The sequence below is a fragment of the Ipomoea nil genome, unplaced genomic scaffold (assembly GCF_001879475.1).
Source record: "Ipomoea nil cultivar Tokyo-kokei standard unplaced genomic scaffold, Asagao_1.1 scaffold2761, whole genome shotgun sequence".
NCBI lineage: Eukaryota > Viridiplantae > Streptophyta > Magnoliopsida > Solanales > Convolvulaceae > Ipomoea > Ipomoea nil.
In genome coordinates this window covers 899,414-917,642 of record NW_017619189.1, presented here as the reverse complement: position 1 = coordinate 917,642, position 18,229 = coordinate 899,414, and the positions used below count along the sequence as shown (strand labels likewise).

General features: G+C 33.9%; 1 protein-coding gene and 1 long non-coding RNA gene across 3 annotated transcripts; both read left to right on the top strand.

Annotated features, from left to right (window-relative positions):
• The first annotated feature begins 211 nt into the window (after nucleotides 1–211).
• Nucleotides 212–13,317, top strand: LOC109156963. The gene is made up of 3 exons (XR_002050139.1): nucleotides 212–221; nucleotides 700–705; nucleotides 13,171–13,317. It is a non-coding gene; the product is annotated as an uncharacterized LOC109156963 (long non-coding RNA).
• Nucleotides 3,643–9,626, top strand: LOC109156962 (probable serine/threonine-protein phosphatase 2A regulatory subunit B'' subunit TON2). 2 transcript variants are annotated; one of them, XM_019304847.1, is made up of 12 exons: nucleotides 3,643–3,999; nucleotides 4,215–4,301; nucleotides 4,448–4,512; nucleotides 4,713–4,811; nucleotides 5,017–5,175; nucleotides 5,856–5,927; nucleotides 6,040–6,172; nucleotides 6,608–6,672; nucleotides 6,875–6,950; nucleotides 7,967–8,068; nucleotides 8,288–8,480; nucleotides 9,082–9,626. In XM_019304847.1, the coding sequence occupies exons 1-12, from the start codon at nucleotides 3,858–3,860 to the stop codon at nucleotides 9,323–9,325; spliced, it is 1,437 nt and encodes a 478-aa protein (XP_019160392.1). In that variant the 5' UTR covers nucleotides 3,643–3,857; the 3' UTR covers nucleotides 9,326–9,626. The 2 variants fall into 2 exon arrangements, with proteins under 2 accessions (XP_019160392.1, XP_019160390.1); XM_019304845.1 differs by having other exon boundaries at nucleotides 4,215–4,306; nucleotides 4,450–4,512.
• Nucleotides 13,318–18,229: the final 4,912 nt, after the last annotated feature.

Here is an 18,229-nt window from a genome sequence, read left to right as displayed (position 1 = left end):
ACGTCTTCGATCGGATAGACGTCGTTGCGGCTTCCATCGTCTTTTGCACGGGAAGACGTCAATAAAATTGGAGGCTGTGGAATTAATTCTGACGGCAGCACTCCAATAAACAAAACGTTAGAAACAAAAGAAGTTCCTATGTTGCTGTTGCCACCATAATTTGCACTTTAATTAGTAATCAAAAACTTTGCATTACATGCAAATTATGCACATTAAATGCGGTTGGTGTCCAGAACCAAAATTAATTTGCATCCAAACCAAAATTAATTTGCATCCAAATCTCCATCTGTAATGAGCTCGCTGGATCAAATTGTTTAACCCCTAGCTAACTCATACTAGACGAGAACTGATAGAATTGTAGTGAATGAATATCGTGACAATTGTACAGACTAGGGGAATATATACAAGAGGAATCCTAGGGAGACTAGGATAGGGAGTCATTATGTGACTCAAATACATATAATCCTAATACTAGTCCTAATAGATATTCCATTTCTTATGGAATATAATTCATATTCTTTCAAAATTTATTTCGTAAAACAAATACGTTGTTAGACTTTCATTAAAAAAATAGAGTTAATTCCCAAAATATTCCTTCGGCTATATCATTTTCTCAAATTGGTTCCTTAACTTTTAATTTTTTAAAGTGGTCATCCGACTTTTGAGTTTTAAGCCAAAATAATCATCTGTTAGCTTTAGCGTTAAGTTAGTATTAAAATGAAGGGTAAAACTAGAAATTTAGGATCTGTTTAATAGAAAACTGTTCTCTATTTTATATTTTGTTTTAAGTTTTCAATTTTCATTCTCTATTTTCTATTTAGAAAACTTGTTTACTAACACTTATTTTTTCAAATTTATTTTTTTAGATTAACGTTATAAAATTTAACACAAGTTTAATTTCGAGTGATTTTTAGATCTTATATTTAAAATATTTTTACATATGTTTGGTTTAAATGGAATAATTTTTTTTTTTTTTTTAACTTTTAAGTTTAATATATGTAAGATTTTTACATTTGATAACTGAACAAAATTTATAGCTGTATATAACATAATAACTAAAAATATGTCTGAACTAATAACCTACTAAGTTCACCTAAAATTTAGTTTAAATAATATTAATATTTTTTTGAGCTAATATTTAAAATATCTTTTGGATATATTCATTTGAATGACATGTATATGAATATATAACTTTTACTTTGAATTCTAATATATATGAGATTTCAATATCCGATATCTGGACCGAACTTGTATTACTGTGTAACATAATTAAAAATATTCGAACTAATAATCTATTGAGTTCAATCAAAATCTAAAACATTATATGGAGTTTAATTCTTAATTTTGATAATGTAAATAGTGTCTAACTTTAAAGTGTAAGCAAATAAGTCATGTTTAAATAAATAAAGTAGAAAAGATAGAAGATAGTGATAAGTAAAATAAGATGATAATGAATGTAATCATAGTAATGTGGTTATAGTGACATATAACTAAATAGATGATAGATGATAGATGATTTTGTTTTTCATTTAGAAAACAGTTTTTAAAAGTGTTCCAGTTTTTTAGAAAACTGGAAAATTATTTTAAGTTTTCAAAATGGAAAACTGTGCTAGTAAACATGTTTTCTGTTTTCTGTTTTCTATTTTTCAGTTTCCAGTTTTCAGAAATTTCCAGTTAGTAAACGGCCCTTAGGTTTTGCAGTCCTATTTAAATTAATATGTAATTCCTTCCAACAGTCTGCGCACATATTTCTTCAAATTAGATTTTTGCTCTCCTAAATCTGCAATCAAAATGTGGGATAATCAACTAGGAGGCCAAAAAAGTTCATCTTCAACTTCATTCACAAACTTCCCAAGGCAAAGATTTCTGGCATTCACTTGATATATTCATCTCATTGTAACATCACACCACTTGTAAGTTGTAATATAACATAGCCCAGGACTGCTCAGTCGTCATCCGATAGACCGACTGACTAACCGAGTGCCCTCTTTCACTTGTTCACAACATACGTATTCGTAGCGTAACCGTAACCCTCGGGACTATTTATGCTATCAACTATATATACCAAAACTTAATAAAATTACAAAATTTAAAAATAAATTTTAATATAGTAATTTACAAAATAAAATAACAAATTTAAAAATAAAAAGAAAACATCTCGATTTGACTTTCTGGTAGGAAAAAAAAAAAAAAAGGAAACAAGGGCTAGATGAAAACAAGGGTTAGAAATACGTAAAAAAAAATTGAATTTTTTTGCCAAAAAAAAAAAATGACAAAAACAGTAAGTTAGATGGAAAAATAACATGTAAACATTTTGTTTTTATTTTATTTTTTTATGTAAGCAAATTAGATGTGTTACTTGTTAGAAACTTGCTAAAAATGCTAGATGAAAAATAATTGGGAGTATAATAACCTAGATGGACCATATTTTAATTTATCGTGCAAGATGAACAATCAATATTAGTACATGAGCCTATTTGACCATTCATTATTATTATTATTATTATTATTATTATTATTATTATTATTATTATTATTATTATTATTATTATTATTATTTAAATATATCATTAATGGTGTCCCCACCATTTGCGCTTGTGTGTGGCGCGTCACAGGCGTCTGGAGAGAACTTTATCTCCGGACTTCTCTCCTCACTAACCGTGTTCCTTCCTTTCTTTCTATTTTCTCTCATTTAATTTTCACCATTGATGATGTCCTTAGTAGACAGTAGATAATCAAATTTTAAATAACATTTAAGTAATACTCCGTAATAAATTAAAGAATAAAAATTAAAAATTGTTAATATTCGGCGATCCATTTTTTTTAAAGAAAAATAAATTTAATTCATTGAATCATAGCAGGAAACCTCATACAAGGTAGGAAAAGGAATAGAGAGTCATTCCATACAATCTATCAAAGAACTAGCTTTATTGGCCAAGAGATAGGTTGCTTGGTTCGTAAATGTACAAAAGCAGTGATACTAAAGAGGTGGTTGGTTGGATCAACAATGGTGAAAATAATCTGAGTGGCCCTTGTAGGGATATCATCCATGCCTGTAAAAGTTGGATAAGCAGGGATTTGGGGCGTAAAAATTTCCTACATCCCCGTGAGCATAATATCGTGACTGATACTCTTGCTAAACATGTTTTCGAGAGGTTGTCGAGTGATGTACAAAAATTACTGCTGACCTGACTCTATTATGCTTACAGTGAGGCTTGATTTCATGACCTCTCATATGAAAGAATCACTACATACCATCTGAGCACAAGATATAAAGTATCAAATTAATTAGACTTTTTTTTTTTTTTAACTTAATGCACTAATTACATAATCTCATATAATTAATGAAATTATTTTACCTTTATACCTTAAATTAAATATGTTACGGAGTATTAGATATAAGTCATCACGCTAAAACTTAGCTTCACTTCAAAAAGAGTCAATTTGGTAGCATCCCCTTCCTCCGCCACAGCCATTGCTGCTGCTACTATTGACTTCAAAGTTCAGTCTAATGTTTTTCTTTCTTAAGTGGACAACATATCATTTTCGGAGTATTTATTTATGGTAGTTAGAAGTTTTCTTCAAAACTTTTGGGGGGTTAAAAAGGAATTAAGATTAATATAGTGGCAACTATGAAAATAACACGAAGAAGATTTCATTCCACCTCCATCTCTCTCACATAATCGAGCTCCAAAATTCAAATCAAGAAAGGCTACAGAGCTAGGGTTTTGCAGCAGAGACTGATGTCTGGGAAATTGCCACGGCATTGAACTGCATTTTGATTTTGAAGATAGTTACGGAAGCTCGAAGCTTTACGTCGATTTAGAGCTCAGTTCAGTGAAGTAGCTGCGGCGGAAATGTACAGTGGCTCAAGCGATGGCGAAGGGCATGACCCATCAGGGACCCGGAAGATTCCTTCACCTTCGTCTATGCTCTGGGTCCGTAATCTCCGACGCTTCATTGGGTCCGGGGCGGGTCTTGGCTCTGAAGCTCTCATGGGTCAGTTCGTTACTACTTCCAATCACTGATATTTCTTTCGCTTTACCACTAGTTGGTTAACAGAATTCCATTTAGTTTGAGCTAATTTGCTCTTTTCTAGTGTAGTTCAGTTATTCAAATAGTTGTAGCTTTTTTATGAAATGAGGAGTTTAGGACTGGAAATTGGTTCATATATTTCCTAGCTGACTATGTTTGTTTCTATTCAATTGCTGTAGAACTTGAAACGAAGAGAATCTTGCTAGATATTTTTAAAGAGAAGCAACAAAAGAATCAGGAATCTGGCAAAATCCCAACCTTCTATAAGAAGGTAAATTGATGTTTTTTCTTCTTCTTATTTTTATTTTTATTTATTTTTTAAGTAGGATAGCTTTACTATCTTAATGCTAACTAATGCTTTGTTTTGTTTTGATTTAAAAAAAAATTGTTGTGCTGTTATTCTCTATTGTTCAGAAACCTGAAGAAGGATCCATAAGTCAAAGAGTTCAGAGGCTGGCAAAATATCGATTTCTAAAGGTGATCCCCCCCCCCCCCACCCCCCCCCCCCTCTAATTGTTTTTCCAGTTACTAGATTCCTCAAGGTTTTATACCTTTGAGGTCCTCTAACAAAAAAGTGCACAAGGACTCAGGTTTTATTTTTAGCTAAGGAGTGAAAAATAAATTTAACTGTAAGTCTTCTTTTTTAATAAATTTTATTTTATTATATTTTTATGCAGAAACAATCTGATCTTCTGTTAAATGCTGATGATTTGGATTCAATGTGGGTATGCCTAAGGGAAAACTGTGTGATTGATGATGCAACTGGTGCTGAAAAGGTCTTGAATTAATCCTATTTTGATTTTATTGCATCTTTGTTCCTAAGTTAACCCTGTTACCTTTTTCACTTCTGTGACTATTAAAGTAAATTTTCTTCAGTGCTTCCTATTTATAGTGCATGACCAAAACATTTCTTCGATCTCTTTTATTTATTTTCTATGTATGGGATCATGCTAAAAATGCATCTTATCTCTTGTCTTTTAGATGAACTATGAAGACTTCTGCCACATTGCCTCGGTCTGTACAGAACAAATAGGACCTAAATGTCGACGCTTTTTTAGTCCTTCAAATTTCATGAAATTTGAGAAAGATGAATCAGGGAGAATAGCCATTCTGCCCTTCTACCTTTATGTGATGCGTACGGTAGGTCTTACTATCTTATTCTCATTAAATAATATATGCTTGCATTTCACCATTAACTTGTTCTTGTAATAAGTGTTTCTATTAATGATGGTTCCAACTTAGAATGTTCATCCCTTTGTCAGCTGCCAAACATTAATGAATTTACAGTTGATACTACTCAGACAAATCTTATCCTGTAATCAGTGTTGTAAAAATCGGCCTAGGCACCCCTAGGCTGAGTCGATTTCAGCCCTAGGCGGCTTTTAGTTGGCTGGCTGACTAGGTGCCCTAGGCGCCGAGTTGGGTGCCTAACTCCGCCTAGTTGCTGCCCAACTAGGCTGAGTCGGCGCCCAACTCGGCCGAGTGGTTTTTTTGCCTGCTCGGTTGCTCCTCTTCTATATTCCTCCGACCATGTACTCAACTAACCATCTAACATATGTAGTTGACTAGTTTGTGGATTATAATAGTCTAACAACTCACAGCCCTGAGTGGGAAAAGTGGAGATGATATACTCGAATTACTCGACCTCCTAGGAGGCGCTAGGCTCCCGACTAGCGCCTTCTGCAACATTGCCTGTAATAGAAAAAATGGACCCACCCTCCATTTATAAGTTTGCTTGAAGTCTCAGCATGGCATCCTCCCCTTTTTGACCTCAATGTAATTTGCAGTGACATATAATTTACTTTTTTCATTACTATTAGGTTTCACTTACTCAGGCAAGGATTGATATGAGTGAGCTTGATGAAGATTCTGATGGCTTCCTTCAACCTCATGTATGGCTTTTTGATCTATTCTTCTATGAACTTATGAAGTTGGTTGTCTTTGTTTACACATTCAGTGGGCTCGTGGTTAAAAGCAGCTTACTTTATGTAATTTACCAAACAGGAAATGGAGGGCTACATACGGGGCCTTATTCCTAATTTGGCACAACTGCGAGACATGCCTGCAGCATTTGTGCAAATGTATTGCCGCATTGCTGCCCACAAATTTTTCTTCTTCTGTGATACCAACAGGCGAGGTTTGCCTCTAGTTTTACTTAGATTTTGCACTTCTTCAGCCTCAACAGTTTTTCAATATAAACTTTTTGGCCATGTTAGGTAACATAGTTAGCTTATCAGCCAATTTTAGCTTATTTGACCACTATTAGCTGTTTGACTTGGTTAAACAAGCAATATGAGTGTTTGATTAATTAGCTTTTTGTAACAACTGATTGCTCCAAAATGCTAAAATTCAAAAAGCTGCTCAAGTAGCTTTTTCGATAAGCTTTTGAGAAAGTCATTTTGCATGTAATCAACTATCAGCTTACAGTTAATTTACCAAACACTTTTCTACAATCAGCTAATGCTATCAACTAGTCAAACCCACTAACCCAATCAACTAACAGCTATTTACCAAACACCCCCTCTATTTTTTCTATTAAGCTCAAAAAGTGCTGTGTTGTCTTCTTCAACAGGAAAGGCATGCATAAAGAAGATACTGCTCAGTAACTGTCTTCAGGAGCTGATGGAATTACATCAGGTAATCTGCTACTGTCTTCAGGAGCCATAAATAACTTTTAGAGCCTTGAAGCAGCATTGCATTGGGAGCAGTTCATGATGACTTCATGTGATGCTAAAGTCTAAAACATTTCGTTTTGATGTCATACTTTAGGAGTAGCTTTTGCTTTGTATTTCCTTAGGCCTCTAGGGGCTACTATATTTTTACGTTTTCCTGTTACTAGGAAAGTGAGGAAGAAGTCACTGACATGGAGCAAGCTGAAAACTGGTTTTCATTGACTTCTGCACAGCGCATATGTGGTGAGTACAACTGATCACATTGCTAGCGTATGAGGTTTATTCCTTTGATTCTCCTGGTATTGTTTTCTTGTTGGCAAGGTTGCAAAAATCGCTAGGCGTTCCTCGGGCGCCCAGGGGGCCACCTAACGCCTAGGCGCCCGGGTTTTTTTTTTTTTTAATTAAAAGATTTTTTAAAATAAATTTATTTAAGATGTGGTAATTATAAATTATTTAATACTTTAATAGTTAGTACTAAAATATTAAATATTAACCTAAAAAACATCTAGAATTGTAAATTGTATAATGAGTTAAAGAATCAAAGCACAACACAAAGTCACAAATCACAAAGTATTAATATTAGAGTACCTGATTTCAAAATTTTTATTAAATTTTTTGGGTTTGTGACCGATTTGAACAATTTAAGGTTATTTCACTAAAAACGGCGTCGGTTTGAGTGAAATTACCCATTTAAAAAAACACGAAAAAATAGCTAATCGGCAACCTAAACGGCCGCCTAGGCGGGCGCAAGGCGCCTAGGTAGCCGATCACCTAGAACGGCGATTCCGCCGAAATTCTAGTCGGCTGGCCACCGCCTAGTGCCTAGGCGCGATTTTTGCAACCTTGCTTGTTGGTCAATGAAACTACTCCATCAACAATATTCAACATGTCTAGTCACTTTATCGTTAAGAGACAAAAAAGTGACCGAGGGCTGGACCCTGGTATACTTCAATAGTAGTTGGAAAGCTTCTCCTGTTGTTCACACTAGTAGTTGTTTCATATATAACCTTCGTAACTCTTACATAACCATGTGGTCCATGCCCACTCCTTTTTCTCCTAACACCCAGAAAAAAAACTGCCTTAGTTCGCGCACCGCCCCCCCCCCCTTCCCCAATCATACTATTTCTGTCATTTTCAGTAATTTTCATTCTCAACCTCCTCATACTGAGAATTACTACTTATTATTCTATACTTTGTTAGGTTGTACTGCTTTCATCTTGTTTTATGTTGCTAAGAATGATGCTTATTTAAATCTTCAGATATGTTCCTTGGTCTTGATAAAGACATGAATGGAACATTGAGCAAACAAGAGCTCCGTGAGTACGCAGATGGGACGCTGACAGATATCTTTATTGAGCGTGGTAAGAGTTGCTAATTGCTATTTATTCTAGTCTAGGTGTACATATTTCAAGAATACAAGTGCTTAAACAATACTTCCGCATTTATATACAGAGTAAATGACTAAATGTACACTTCCATTTAACTTTTTAGTTCATATATAGCAGGAGGTTAAAAATTATATTCCCTTTCCTCTCTGTGGCTATTGTTAATGTTTTTATTGTTTAACTTTCCCATAATAGTTTTTGATGAGCATGTACGACGTGGGAAAATTGGAGGTGGCAATACTCGTGAGATGGATTTTGAAAGTTTTCTTGACTTTGTTTTGGCTCTTGAAAACAAAGATACTCCTGAGGGATTAACATATCTGTTCCGATGTCTCGATCTGAATGTGAGAGGTTTCCTAACCACAGCTGATATTCACACGCTATTCAGGTAAAAAGACAGTAATATACGAATCTATTTGGAATTTATAATTCATTCAGGTTGAAGTATTTTTCTTTTACACTATACATATATATATATATATATATATATATATATATATATATATATATAGGGTCAGTTTCCCGTGTGGACAGTGCTTCCCGTGTGGTCACTCACCATTAAGTACGCATAAATGCACCACAAAGTGTTCGAGAATGCACCATTAGGTGGTGTATTTTTTTGGTGTGTGGTGCGTTTTGTGGTGCATTGATGCATTTCATTGTGGTGCTTTTTCGAACACTGTGTGGTGCATTTATGCATACTTGATCGTGAATCTGCACCGGCCGCACATGAAGCACTCTCCGCATTTGAACCAGTATATATATATATATATATATATAGATCAGTTTTATTTGTCTCTGGCATTTATTGATGCCAGGGAAAATACAATAACCAAATATGGAACTCACCCACAACATTTAGAACCTAATCCCGTAAAATATTGATCCTAAGCTTCCTTTGCAGCACGTTCCCTATGTTCTTCTCTAATTACTTCATTTTATTAATCTGTTGTTTATCCTCGGACATGGTTCATTTTATCACGAACCAGAGATGTACATCAAAAGTGGATTGAAGGAGGGAACTACGAACTGTGCATCGAGGACGTAAGAGATGAAATCTGGGATATGGTGAAGCCCGGTGACCCGTTAAGAATAACACTGGCGGATCTGCTGACATGCAAACAAGGCGGAACGGTAGCAAGCATGCTTATTGATGTGCGCGGCTTCTGGGCACACGACAACAGAGAGAATCTTCTCCAGGAGGAGGAGGAGGAGCCCGAAGAAGAAGGTTAAAGGGTGCTCGATAATACGAATGATTTGTGTTTGTGCTGAAGCTAACTTAACTTTGTTTTTAGTAGCATAGGAGGAGTAGATATCATCACTGCCTTTGTTTCCAGAACTCAGTTCATCAATGGAAGTGGTTGATTATCTTGCATTCTGTGCTTCTGTAGTTTGAGTGTTGTATGCAAGTATGTATGTAATAATGTAAACACAGGATAGTAGCCAGTAGGGAGATCCTTAAGGACTTGTAATAGATATATCAACTACTAACATTTTTATATGTTTGATCTAAATTCCAAGTTGCATCTACCTATTTTTTGAGTTGGTCCTTGATTATTTCATAATTTTCAAAATTAGTCAACTATCAATTTATCCAAAATGGTTCTTCAACTGGGTAAAATTGAAAAAAGTTTAAATTGGCCCTCTAAGTCAACAAATAGTGCAGTTGACCGGCAAATTATGCTGTCGAACCGTGTCTACCTTGCAAGGTGGATACGGTTCCAAAACTGTTTATAATTGTGAATATATAGTTCAACAATTATGAACATAGAGTTTTATAATTATGAACATAGAGTTATGAATATAGAGTTGTATAATATGAACATAGAGTTCTATAATTGTGAATATGAAGTTAAAAAATTATGAACATAGAGTTTAGTAATTATGAACATAGAGTTCAATAATTGTGAATATGAAGTTCAAAAATTCTGAACATAGAATTTTATAATTATGAACATAGAGTTCAGTAATTATGAACATAGAACAGTAATTATGAACATAGAAAGGTGGACACGGTTCCACGGCATAACAATTGCAATTGAACCCCCCCCTCCCCCCCTCCCCTCCAAAAAAAAAAAAAAAAACTAATTAAATATCCTAAACCAGTTAAATATCCTAAACTGTAGCCGATAATTGCTTACATGTCGCGCCATGTAAATGATATCCTCACTCTATCATAAGTAAAAAAACGAAACACAAAAACTTCTACGGACAAAATCCCCAACTTAAACTTAATTTGTCTTCACTCTCTTCATTCTCACATTTACTTCGAATCTCTCACAATTTCATTGCTATTTTTCACAATTTTTGCATGAAATTTCACAAGAGACAACAAAATAGAAAATTGTTGATAATCGACTTTGATATTACTCTGCTCAAAAGTTGGTCAAGGTTTCAGTGCAAAGAGGTAAGAATCTAGTTAAGAATCAATTTTGGTTCGATGATTGAGTTTATTCCATGTTGGTTTGCAAATTTTGATTTGCTAATAATTGTTTTTTTTTTCTTCACAAATTTGTCTAGCTAGGTAATATGTGTTATGTTACTATGGCCTATGAGTATTGAAAGTTTTAGATGGTATATAAGTGAAAGGACAATTTAGATCGTGCACCAGGACGTGCATTGTATTGTGCATCCTGATATAAAACGACGTCGTTTCAGTTTTGTTTTGTTTTGTTTTGTTTTTTTTTTTTGTTTTTTTTTTTGTTTTTGTTTTTGTTTTTGTTTTTTGAAATTTCACTACCCTGTATTGCCGGTTAATTTTCTTTAAAAAAAATCTCATGTTCAAAAATGTACATAATTTTATACTAGAATACACATAATTGTATACATGAACGTACATAATTGAATAACAAAATATACATACTTTTTTTTTAAAAGATAATACACATAATCTAACATAATAATACATAATACACATAAACTTTTAGCATAATACGCATAAACTCTTAACATAATACACATAAATTTCCTGTTTTGGATGTACATAATTGTATAAAAAAAAGTACATAATTGTATAAACAAATACACATAATTACGTAAACTCCCTACATAACTTACTAAACGACGTCGTTTTGGGAGGCGCGGGGCGTACAGTGCTATGTGTGAAGAACTTCGAAAATAGATGTATCTTTATTCTATTAATCACAAGATTTTGCTTTTATATATGTTTTAGTATATGTTGATGATATTCTTGTGATGGGAAGTGATCAGAATCTAGTAAATACTCTACTGACGAAATTGTCAACTGAATTCAAGATTGGGGATCTTGGTGAACCTGATTTTTTTCCTTGGAATTGAAACTATTTAAGTGTGGTGATGGAATTTTACTTTCTCAACAGAGATACATGACATATATTTTGAAACGTGCCGGTATGAAAGACTGTAAATCATTAACTACTCCTATATCTGTTTCGAAATCCACTTTCTTCAACGCTAATTTATATGATGATGCTTCACAGTATGGGAGTTTGGTTGGAGCTTTACAGTATCTTACTGTCAGACGTCCGAATCTATCCTTTGCAGTTAATTAATCGACTCTGTCAACATATGCATGCTCCTACAGTCTCTCATTGGGAGCAATTGAAACGTGTACTGAGGTATGTCAAGGGAACTATTACGTATGGTTTGCATATAAGGAAGTCAGTGTCTAGAGAGTTGCATGCTTTTTCTGATTTTGAATGGGCTGACTGTCCTGAGGATCGTAAGTCAACTAGTGGTTATGCTGTATTTCTTGGATCCAATCTTGTGTCTTGGGTATGTAAGAAACAAAGAACTGTTGCTAGATCTTCAACTGAGGCTGAATATAAAGCTTGCGGATGTTTGTGCTGAAGTAATTTGGATCCTATCCCTAATGTGCGAGATTGGTGTGACTAGTATGTCTGTTCCCAAGTTATGGTGTGATAATCTTGGTGCTCTACATGTGTGCAAATCCTATATTTCATGCTCGTACTAAGCATGTAGAGATTGATTATTATTTTGTTAGAGACAGAGTTGCAAATGGAGATATACAAATTAATTTTATCTTAACCAATGCTCAACTTGCTGACATTTTTACCAAGGCCCTACCTGGTCCTAAGTTTTCTTTTCTTAGAGACAAGCTACAAGTCACTTGTGTACCATATGCTTGATGTGAGTATTATGATGCTATGTATTTGAGTTAGATTATGATTCCCTATTATAGTCTCCTTAAGACTCTTTGTATATATATACCTGTAATTTGTACATTTATAATTACATTCGTTCAATACAATTCTTTCCGTTCTCATCATGTGTATTAAATGAATATATTTTATTTAACATTTATAGATATGAAAGTTTATGTATTTTTTTACTGCGGTATTTTATGCATGTATATAAACAACGCATAGCTATACTTATTGAATGTGTGAAATTTAATATATTGCATTTTATATCCAAAAATCATAAATAATCAGTTATTCTTTGTTCTTTTCCTTTGAAGACCAATTAAGAAAACAATAATCAATTTTTCTTTGTTCTCATAATCTGCACTATTTTTACAGCAAATCTCCTTTGAAGTTCAACTGCAAACAATAATCAATATATGTGCTCTCATAGAAAGTGTTGGTTCTTCTTTTGATAAGCATAAATTCATGATAGAGATAAAAAGAACAACATTCATACATTTTCCTCAAAATTTGATTATGTCAAGACCATTACTGAAGCAAAGGTGGAGCATGCTGTGAAGTATTTCAGCCTGACTCCTGTACCAAATCTTTAGAAGTAGCAAAGAAAGGAAAGACTGTTGAAACAATAAAACTTACTTGAGTTCTCTCCAGCCCCAAGAAATATCCATCTTCCCAAACTCTATAAGATATCTAAGATGATATGAAAAAGGAATGGATAATCTCTTCTCTTTTCTACAGAGAAGGTAAAAAAACAAAAATTATCACACTTTCTATTATAATACTTGTGATTGTTCACATTCTGTGGAGAGGGCTAGGACTAACCTAATAGGCATGGAGGTATTGAGAGGGCATTTTTACAGCAGATTTTCCAAGAGTTATTTTTAAAGCCTTTTGTTTGTGGAGTACAATGTTTGATTAGACCACTATTTATAGTAATTCCATTGGAGATTGAAGAGGCAATCAGGTGTAATTAAATGGTGAGACTGTGGGTATTCCCCACTAAATGTACCTGAAAGGTTTTTTTTTTTTTTTTGAAGTTGAAGTTGATCTAAAATAATGTACTAAGATAATGTTATTAATGTTTTTATGATAAATAAATGTTGTGGTTGTGCGGATTCCTAAATCAGTAATAATAATCTATTTTGGCGGAAACTTTTGACTCTACTTTATTATAGTAGAAGAAGATATGTCCCCAAAAAACATTTTTGCCAGTGTAAATAATGATTGTCAAATACAGTGCACATCATGATGTAATGAATAGAATTAAAAAAAAAAACAAAAATTGTATCTATGTATTAATTAAACAAATCAACACTTCAATAACACAATAAAAAAAAAAAACGGAGAGAGAGAAAAACAGTATGTAAATAAAACTGAACCGAAATATATAACCTAAGAACCAAATTTGCAGTGATGATGAGAAATAACATACACTTGAATACTCTTATGGGGTGTGAGCAGTGGCCAAATTAAAGCAAAAAAATTGTTCATGGGTAATAAATTAATAGTTTCTAACAAACAGTAACATTCAACAAACTCTCATAATCTCTCGTTATTTGTAGAGCATCATTGAATTCAACAGTCTTTTTCATCTTCTTCAATGCCATTCTTGCAGCTTCTCTCTGGATTTTGAGCTCGGCCTCTGCCCTCATCCGTAAAAGTGTTTGGGCAGCTTTGATTTCTTCATCAATTATGACTTTCTCTGCAATCTCCCGTCTCTCTCGTTCTTGTTGTTGTTTCAGTGGGTCGGCATTATAATTATCTCCATGATTTAGAAGATTATGATTTGCTTTGAAAATGAGATGTGCGTAACGTTTCTTCATCTGGGTAGCACGTAGAGCCTTAGTTGGAGAAAGTAAAGTAGTAGTAGTAATGCAACCTTTATCAATGGTGGCAGTCGGTGATGAAGAAGAAAGATGAGACCTATAATTACTTTCCTTTTCATTATGCAAATCCAATATTAATGGCGGCGTAGAGTTGTGATAATCACTTCTTCCTGGATTTCGTTGTTTCGAACTAAATTTCTTTTGGCAATCGCACCCAATCGTCGGGAGAACCATCCTCCAGTCTTCCCTTATACTCCGTAACCTCTTAATTTCTTTTCCGAAATGATCAGATCCACGCTTCTTGAATTTAAGCTTCCTCTTCAAACCCTCGTTTCTTTTCCCATTTCCTTGCATGGAGATTCTGATCTTCTGATTTTCTATCGTCATTCTGGACGGGAAATCAACCTAAAACCCCCAAACAAATCCAAAGAAAAACTCAGGCTACTGAAGTACTCAGGATATTCGGGGAGGATATGATATGATTGAAATGATCAGATAGAAAGTGAGAGACGATAAAAGATCGCCGCTAGCGAAAGCTCGTGAAAGAAGAGAGTACGTGACAAGAAAGAGCGGGAAGAGAGTAACTGAGAGCACCGCCTCCTCACAACTCAAATATAATAATTAGGAAATAACAGGCCAGATAATGTTCATTAAATTTAGATAGGGTTTAATGTTACTTCTTAATTCTTGATTACGTAATCTTTCATTTACCGGATTTAATTTAAAATATTACTTCAATTCTTTCCCAATTTAATTTAAGTAAATTATTAAAGGGAAAATGACACTTTTTCTCTATGTGTTATATATTTATAGCACATTTTTCCTCTGAATTATTTAAGTGACAGTTTTCCCTCCCCTGATATGTTAAATGGATATATTGACCCTTAACTACCAGTTCACGTTCTGAATTGAAAAAACATAAAATACATTAATTGTTGAATTTAAAATATTTTTAAAATAAAAAAATAAAATTTTAAAATAAAAGTTTGAACCATCAGCTCAAATTGGATCCGAAACCGTGAACCGACGATTAAAAATCAAAACCAAATCGTGGTTATATATACTTATATGTGAGGGTATTTAAGGAAAGAAAATAATATAATAGAGGGTGAAGTAGGAAAAAAAAACTAAAATCAAAATAATCTAAACTATTTATTTCATCCAATAATTTGGACAAACATTTTTTAATTCCCGGTATAAGTCTAACTTTATTTACTGTTATTAGTATAAATATAGTATAGATAGATATAACAAACACATAGCTATATTTATTGAATGTGTGAAAATAATATTTTGCATTTTATATCCCAAAAATTATAGAAATTTTAGGTATCAGAAAAAGATTTCATCATATGCCCCAAAATACATTTTTGCCAGTGCAAATGATTATATTTGCACATCATCGTGTAATGACATAGAACAATCATTATTACATGGACTATGGTCCACACAACTGTGTGGATCATAAATAAAAAGTACATTTTTAATATACTAAAAATATATTATTTGTGTATATAAAGTACATTATTTGAGTAGTAAAGTACATTATTTTATATATACTATCAAATAATGTACCTTCAATACATAAATAACTTATTTTTAATATATTAAAAATGTATATGATATTAATGGTCCACACAGCTATATGGACCATGGTTCATACAATAAAATGCCGACATAGAATTAAAAATTAAAAAAAAAAAAGGGATGTAGAAAAGCAAATCAATATTTCAATAATACAATCACGAATACAAGAAAAATTTTTAAAAAATTGGGATTTCTTGATATATATATATAGGACAGAAAAACAAAGAATGATTATTTGTTTATATATATATATATATATATATATATATATATATATATATATATATAGTGAAAGGTTCCCGTGCGGTTGACTGCTTCCTGTGCAGTGAATTAATGTGCGTGAGATTTGTACTTAATGTGCATGAGTGTTGTGCTTAATGTGCTTGAGATTTTTACTTAATGTGCGTGAATGTGTAAAATGCAGCAAAAAATATTTATGTCAGCTTCTTCCCTATTCCCAGTAGCCATTGCCCCATCCCTGATGATGATGATGCAGAGGCGGGCTATGGTCGTTAAGAATTATGGGAATAATACAACAGAAACCCACACTTAGTTGCTGTGCAAATTTTACTGTGCGTGCGTCATCTATATAAACATTCAACTGCACTGAAGGTAGCTGATAATCTAGAATCCATGGCCAAATTGAAGGAAGAAGTAACAAGAAGCTTGGGCATTAATGTGCTTGAGTTTCTGTTCTGCTTCCTTCTGAGCTCGTAATTCTGAAATACTCACGCACATTAAGCACAAATCTCACGCACATTAAACACAATACTCAGGCACATTAAGTACAAAACTCACGCATATTAACATTACACACATTAAGTATAAATCTCAGACACATTAAGCTTGAGATTATAAGAGATTGTGGTAGTAATTAAGGATATTTTCTAATCAAAAGGATTGAATAGTAATTGTAGTTGTATGTTTATTTATTGATATAATAGAATTGGAATCTTAAGCATTATTTTTGGAAATTATAAATGGAAATTAATACTTTAAATTATTTACAAACTCTGATGAACTGAACATGGCGTGAACAAGGGTTGGGGTGAAAACGAACGGGTGCATATAGGTCTGATTGTGCATAGCGTGTGCATTTTAGTGTTCTCGTGTGTGCATAGCGTGTATGACGAACTAGAAGTTATGTGATGTGCATAGTGTGTGCGTGTTCAGGTGGGTGCATATAGGTCTGATTGTGAAACCTATAGGCTGGGGGGAGGATGCATTGACGACCATGAGTATGTGCATATCGTCCGCGAATGGTGAAATTATTGTTTGTACGTTAATTTTTAAAAAAATATTCGGGAGTTCGGTTGGTCTGCATAATTGAATTGAGAAGTGTGTGCGTAAGATAGTGACTGTTGACAGTGTGGAACGGCATTAATGGTGATTACAACTTAGTATGATGATTGTTACGGTGGAGGGTGCGTAGGCGAACAGAAGCATGTGCATAGCGACTGCATGTAACTTAGGATATTGGGGTTGTTTTTTTGGTAGTTTGTTTTGTTGGAAGGCCTAAATATATTGGGATGTGTGTGTGCGTGAGATTCGGAATTTATGAAGTGTGAAAAGGCATGATTTTGTTGATCACTACATATTATGTGAGTTTTGATGGAGGGTGCATATAAGAAGATGAGTACGTGCATAACGTGTGGCTATGTTGAGAATTTTGTGGGTGTTTTTTTTTTTTTTTAAACAAAATTTGGTTGTTAAAAACTTAAAGCGTTGTAATTATGTTGGGTGCGTAGTTGTATGCAGGTGAATGCATTACACGGTAAACAAGATATGTTATTAAATATTAAAATGATGCATATGCAGCCCCGCGCACTGCTATGTGCGTAGCAGGGCACCAGTCGGTGCATACCGATGTGGCTTAAAAAAGACATGTGTCGCGCGCGTGTGCATTAGTGAATAGGAGTTAGTACATGGTATCTGTTGTATGTGGGTTTTAATTTTTAAATTCAAGCTAGATTTCTTAAGAAACCCATGTTTGCACGACCGTGGCATTTGTGTTGCTTTAGAATTATGCTGTTTGCGTAATTGTATATAGGTAAATGCATTACAGTGAAAACAAGAGCCATTATTAAATAATAGTATGATACGTATGCATCTCTGTGCACCGCTATGTGCGCAGTAGGACATCAGCCTGTGCATATCGCGGTGGCTTATGCATGCATGTATCGGTGTGAGCATAAGAGGATCAAAGTCAGTGCATAATGCTGTTGCAGTGTGGGCGTTATTCTCCTGATTTGGATTTTTTTCCCCCAAGTAGCCATGTTTGCACGAACTTTTAAAAAACGAAGAGGGAAAAAAAAAAGCAACCACACACTGTAAGTGAAATATGGTATACATCTGTAACACGCAATGTTGACGTGAAAAAACGTAAGCCTAACAAACATCGAGGAAGAAAAAACAATGCCACAAAAAACAGTAATTAATGTGAGGGGACAATGTTAAACATTAATTCAACGAGCCGTAGCGCTGGATCGCATAACACAGTCGACATTCGAGAGGCGATGAGTGTTGCTTTTAAACATCAACATATCATACACGAAGCGAACACGTAAAGCCAGCAACGC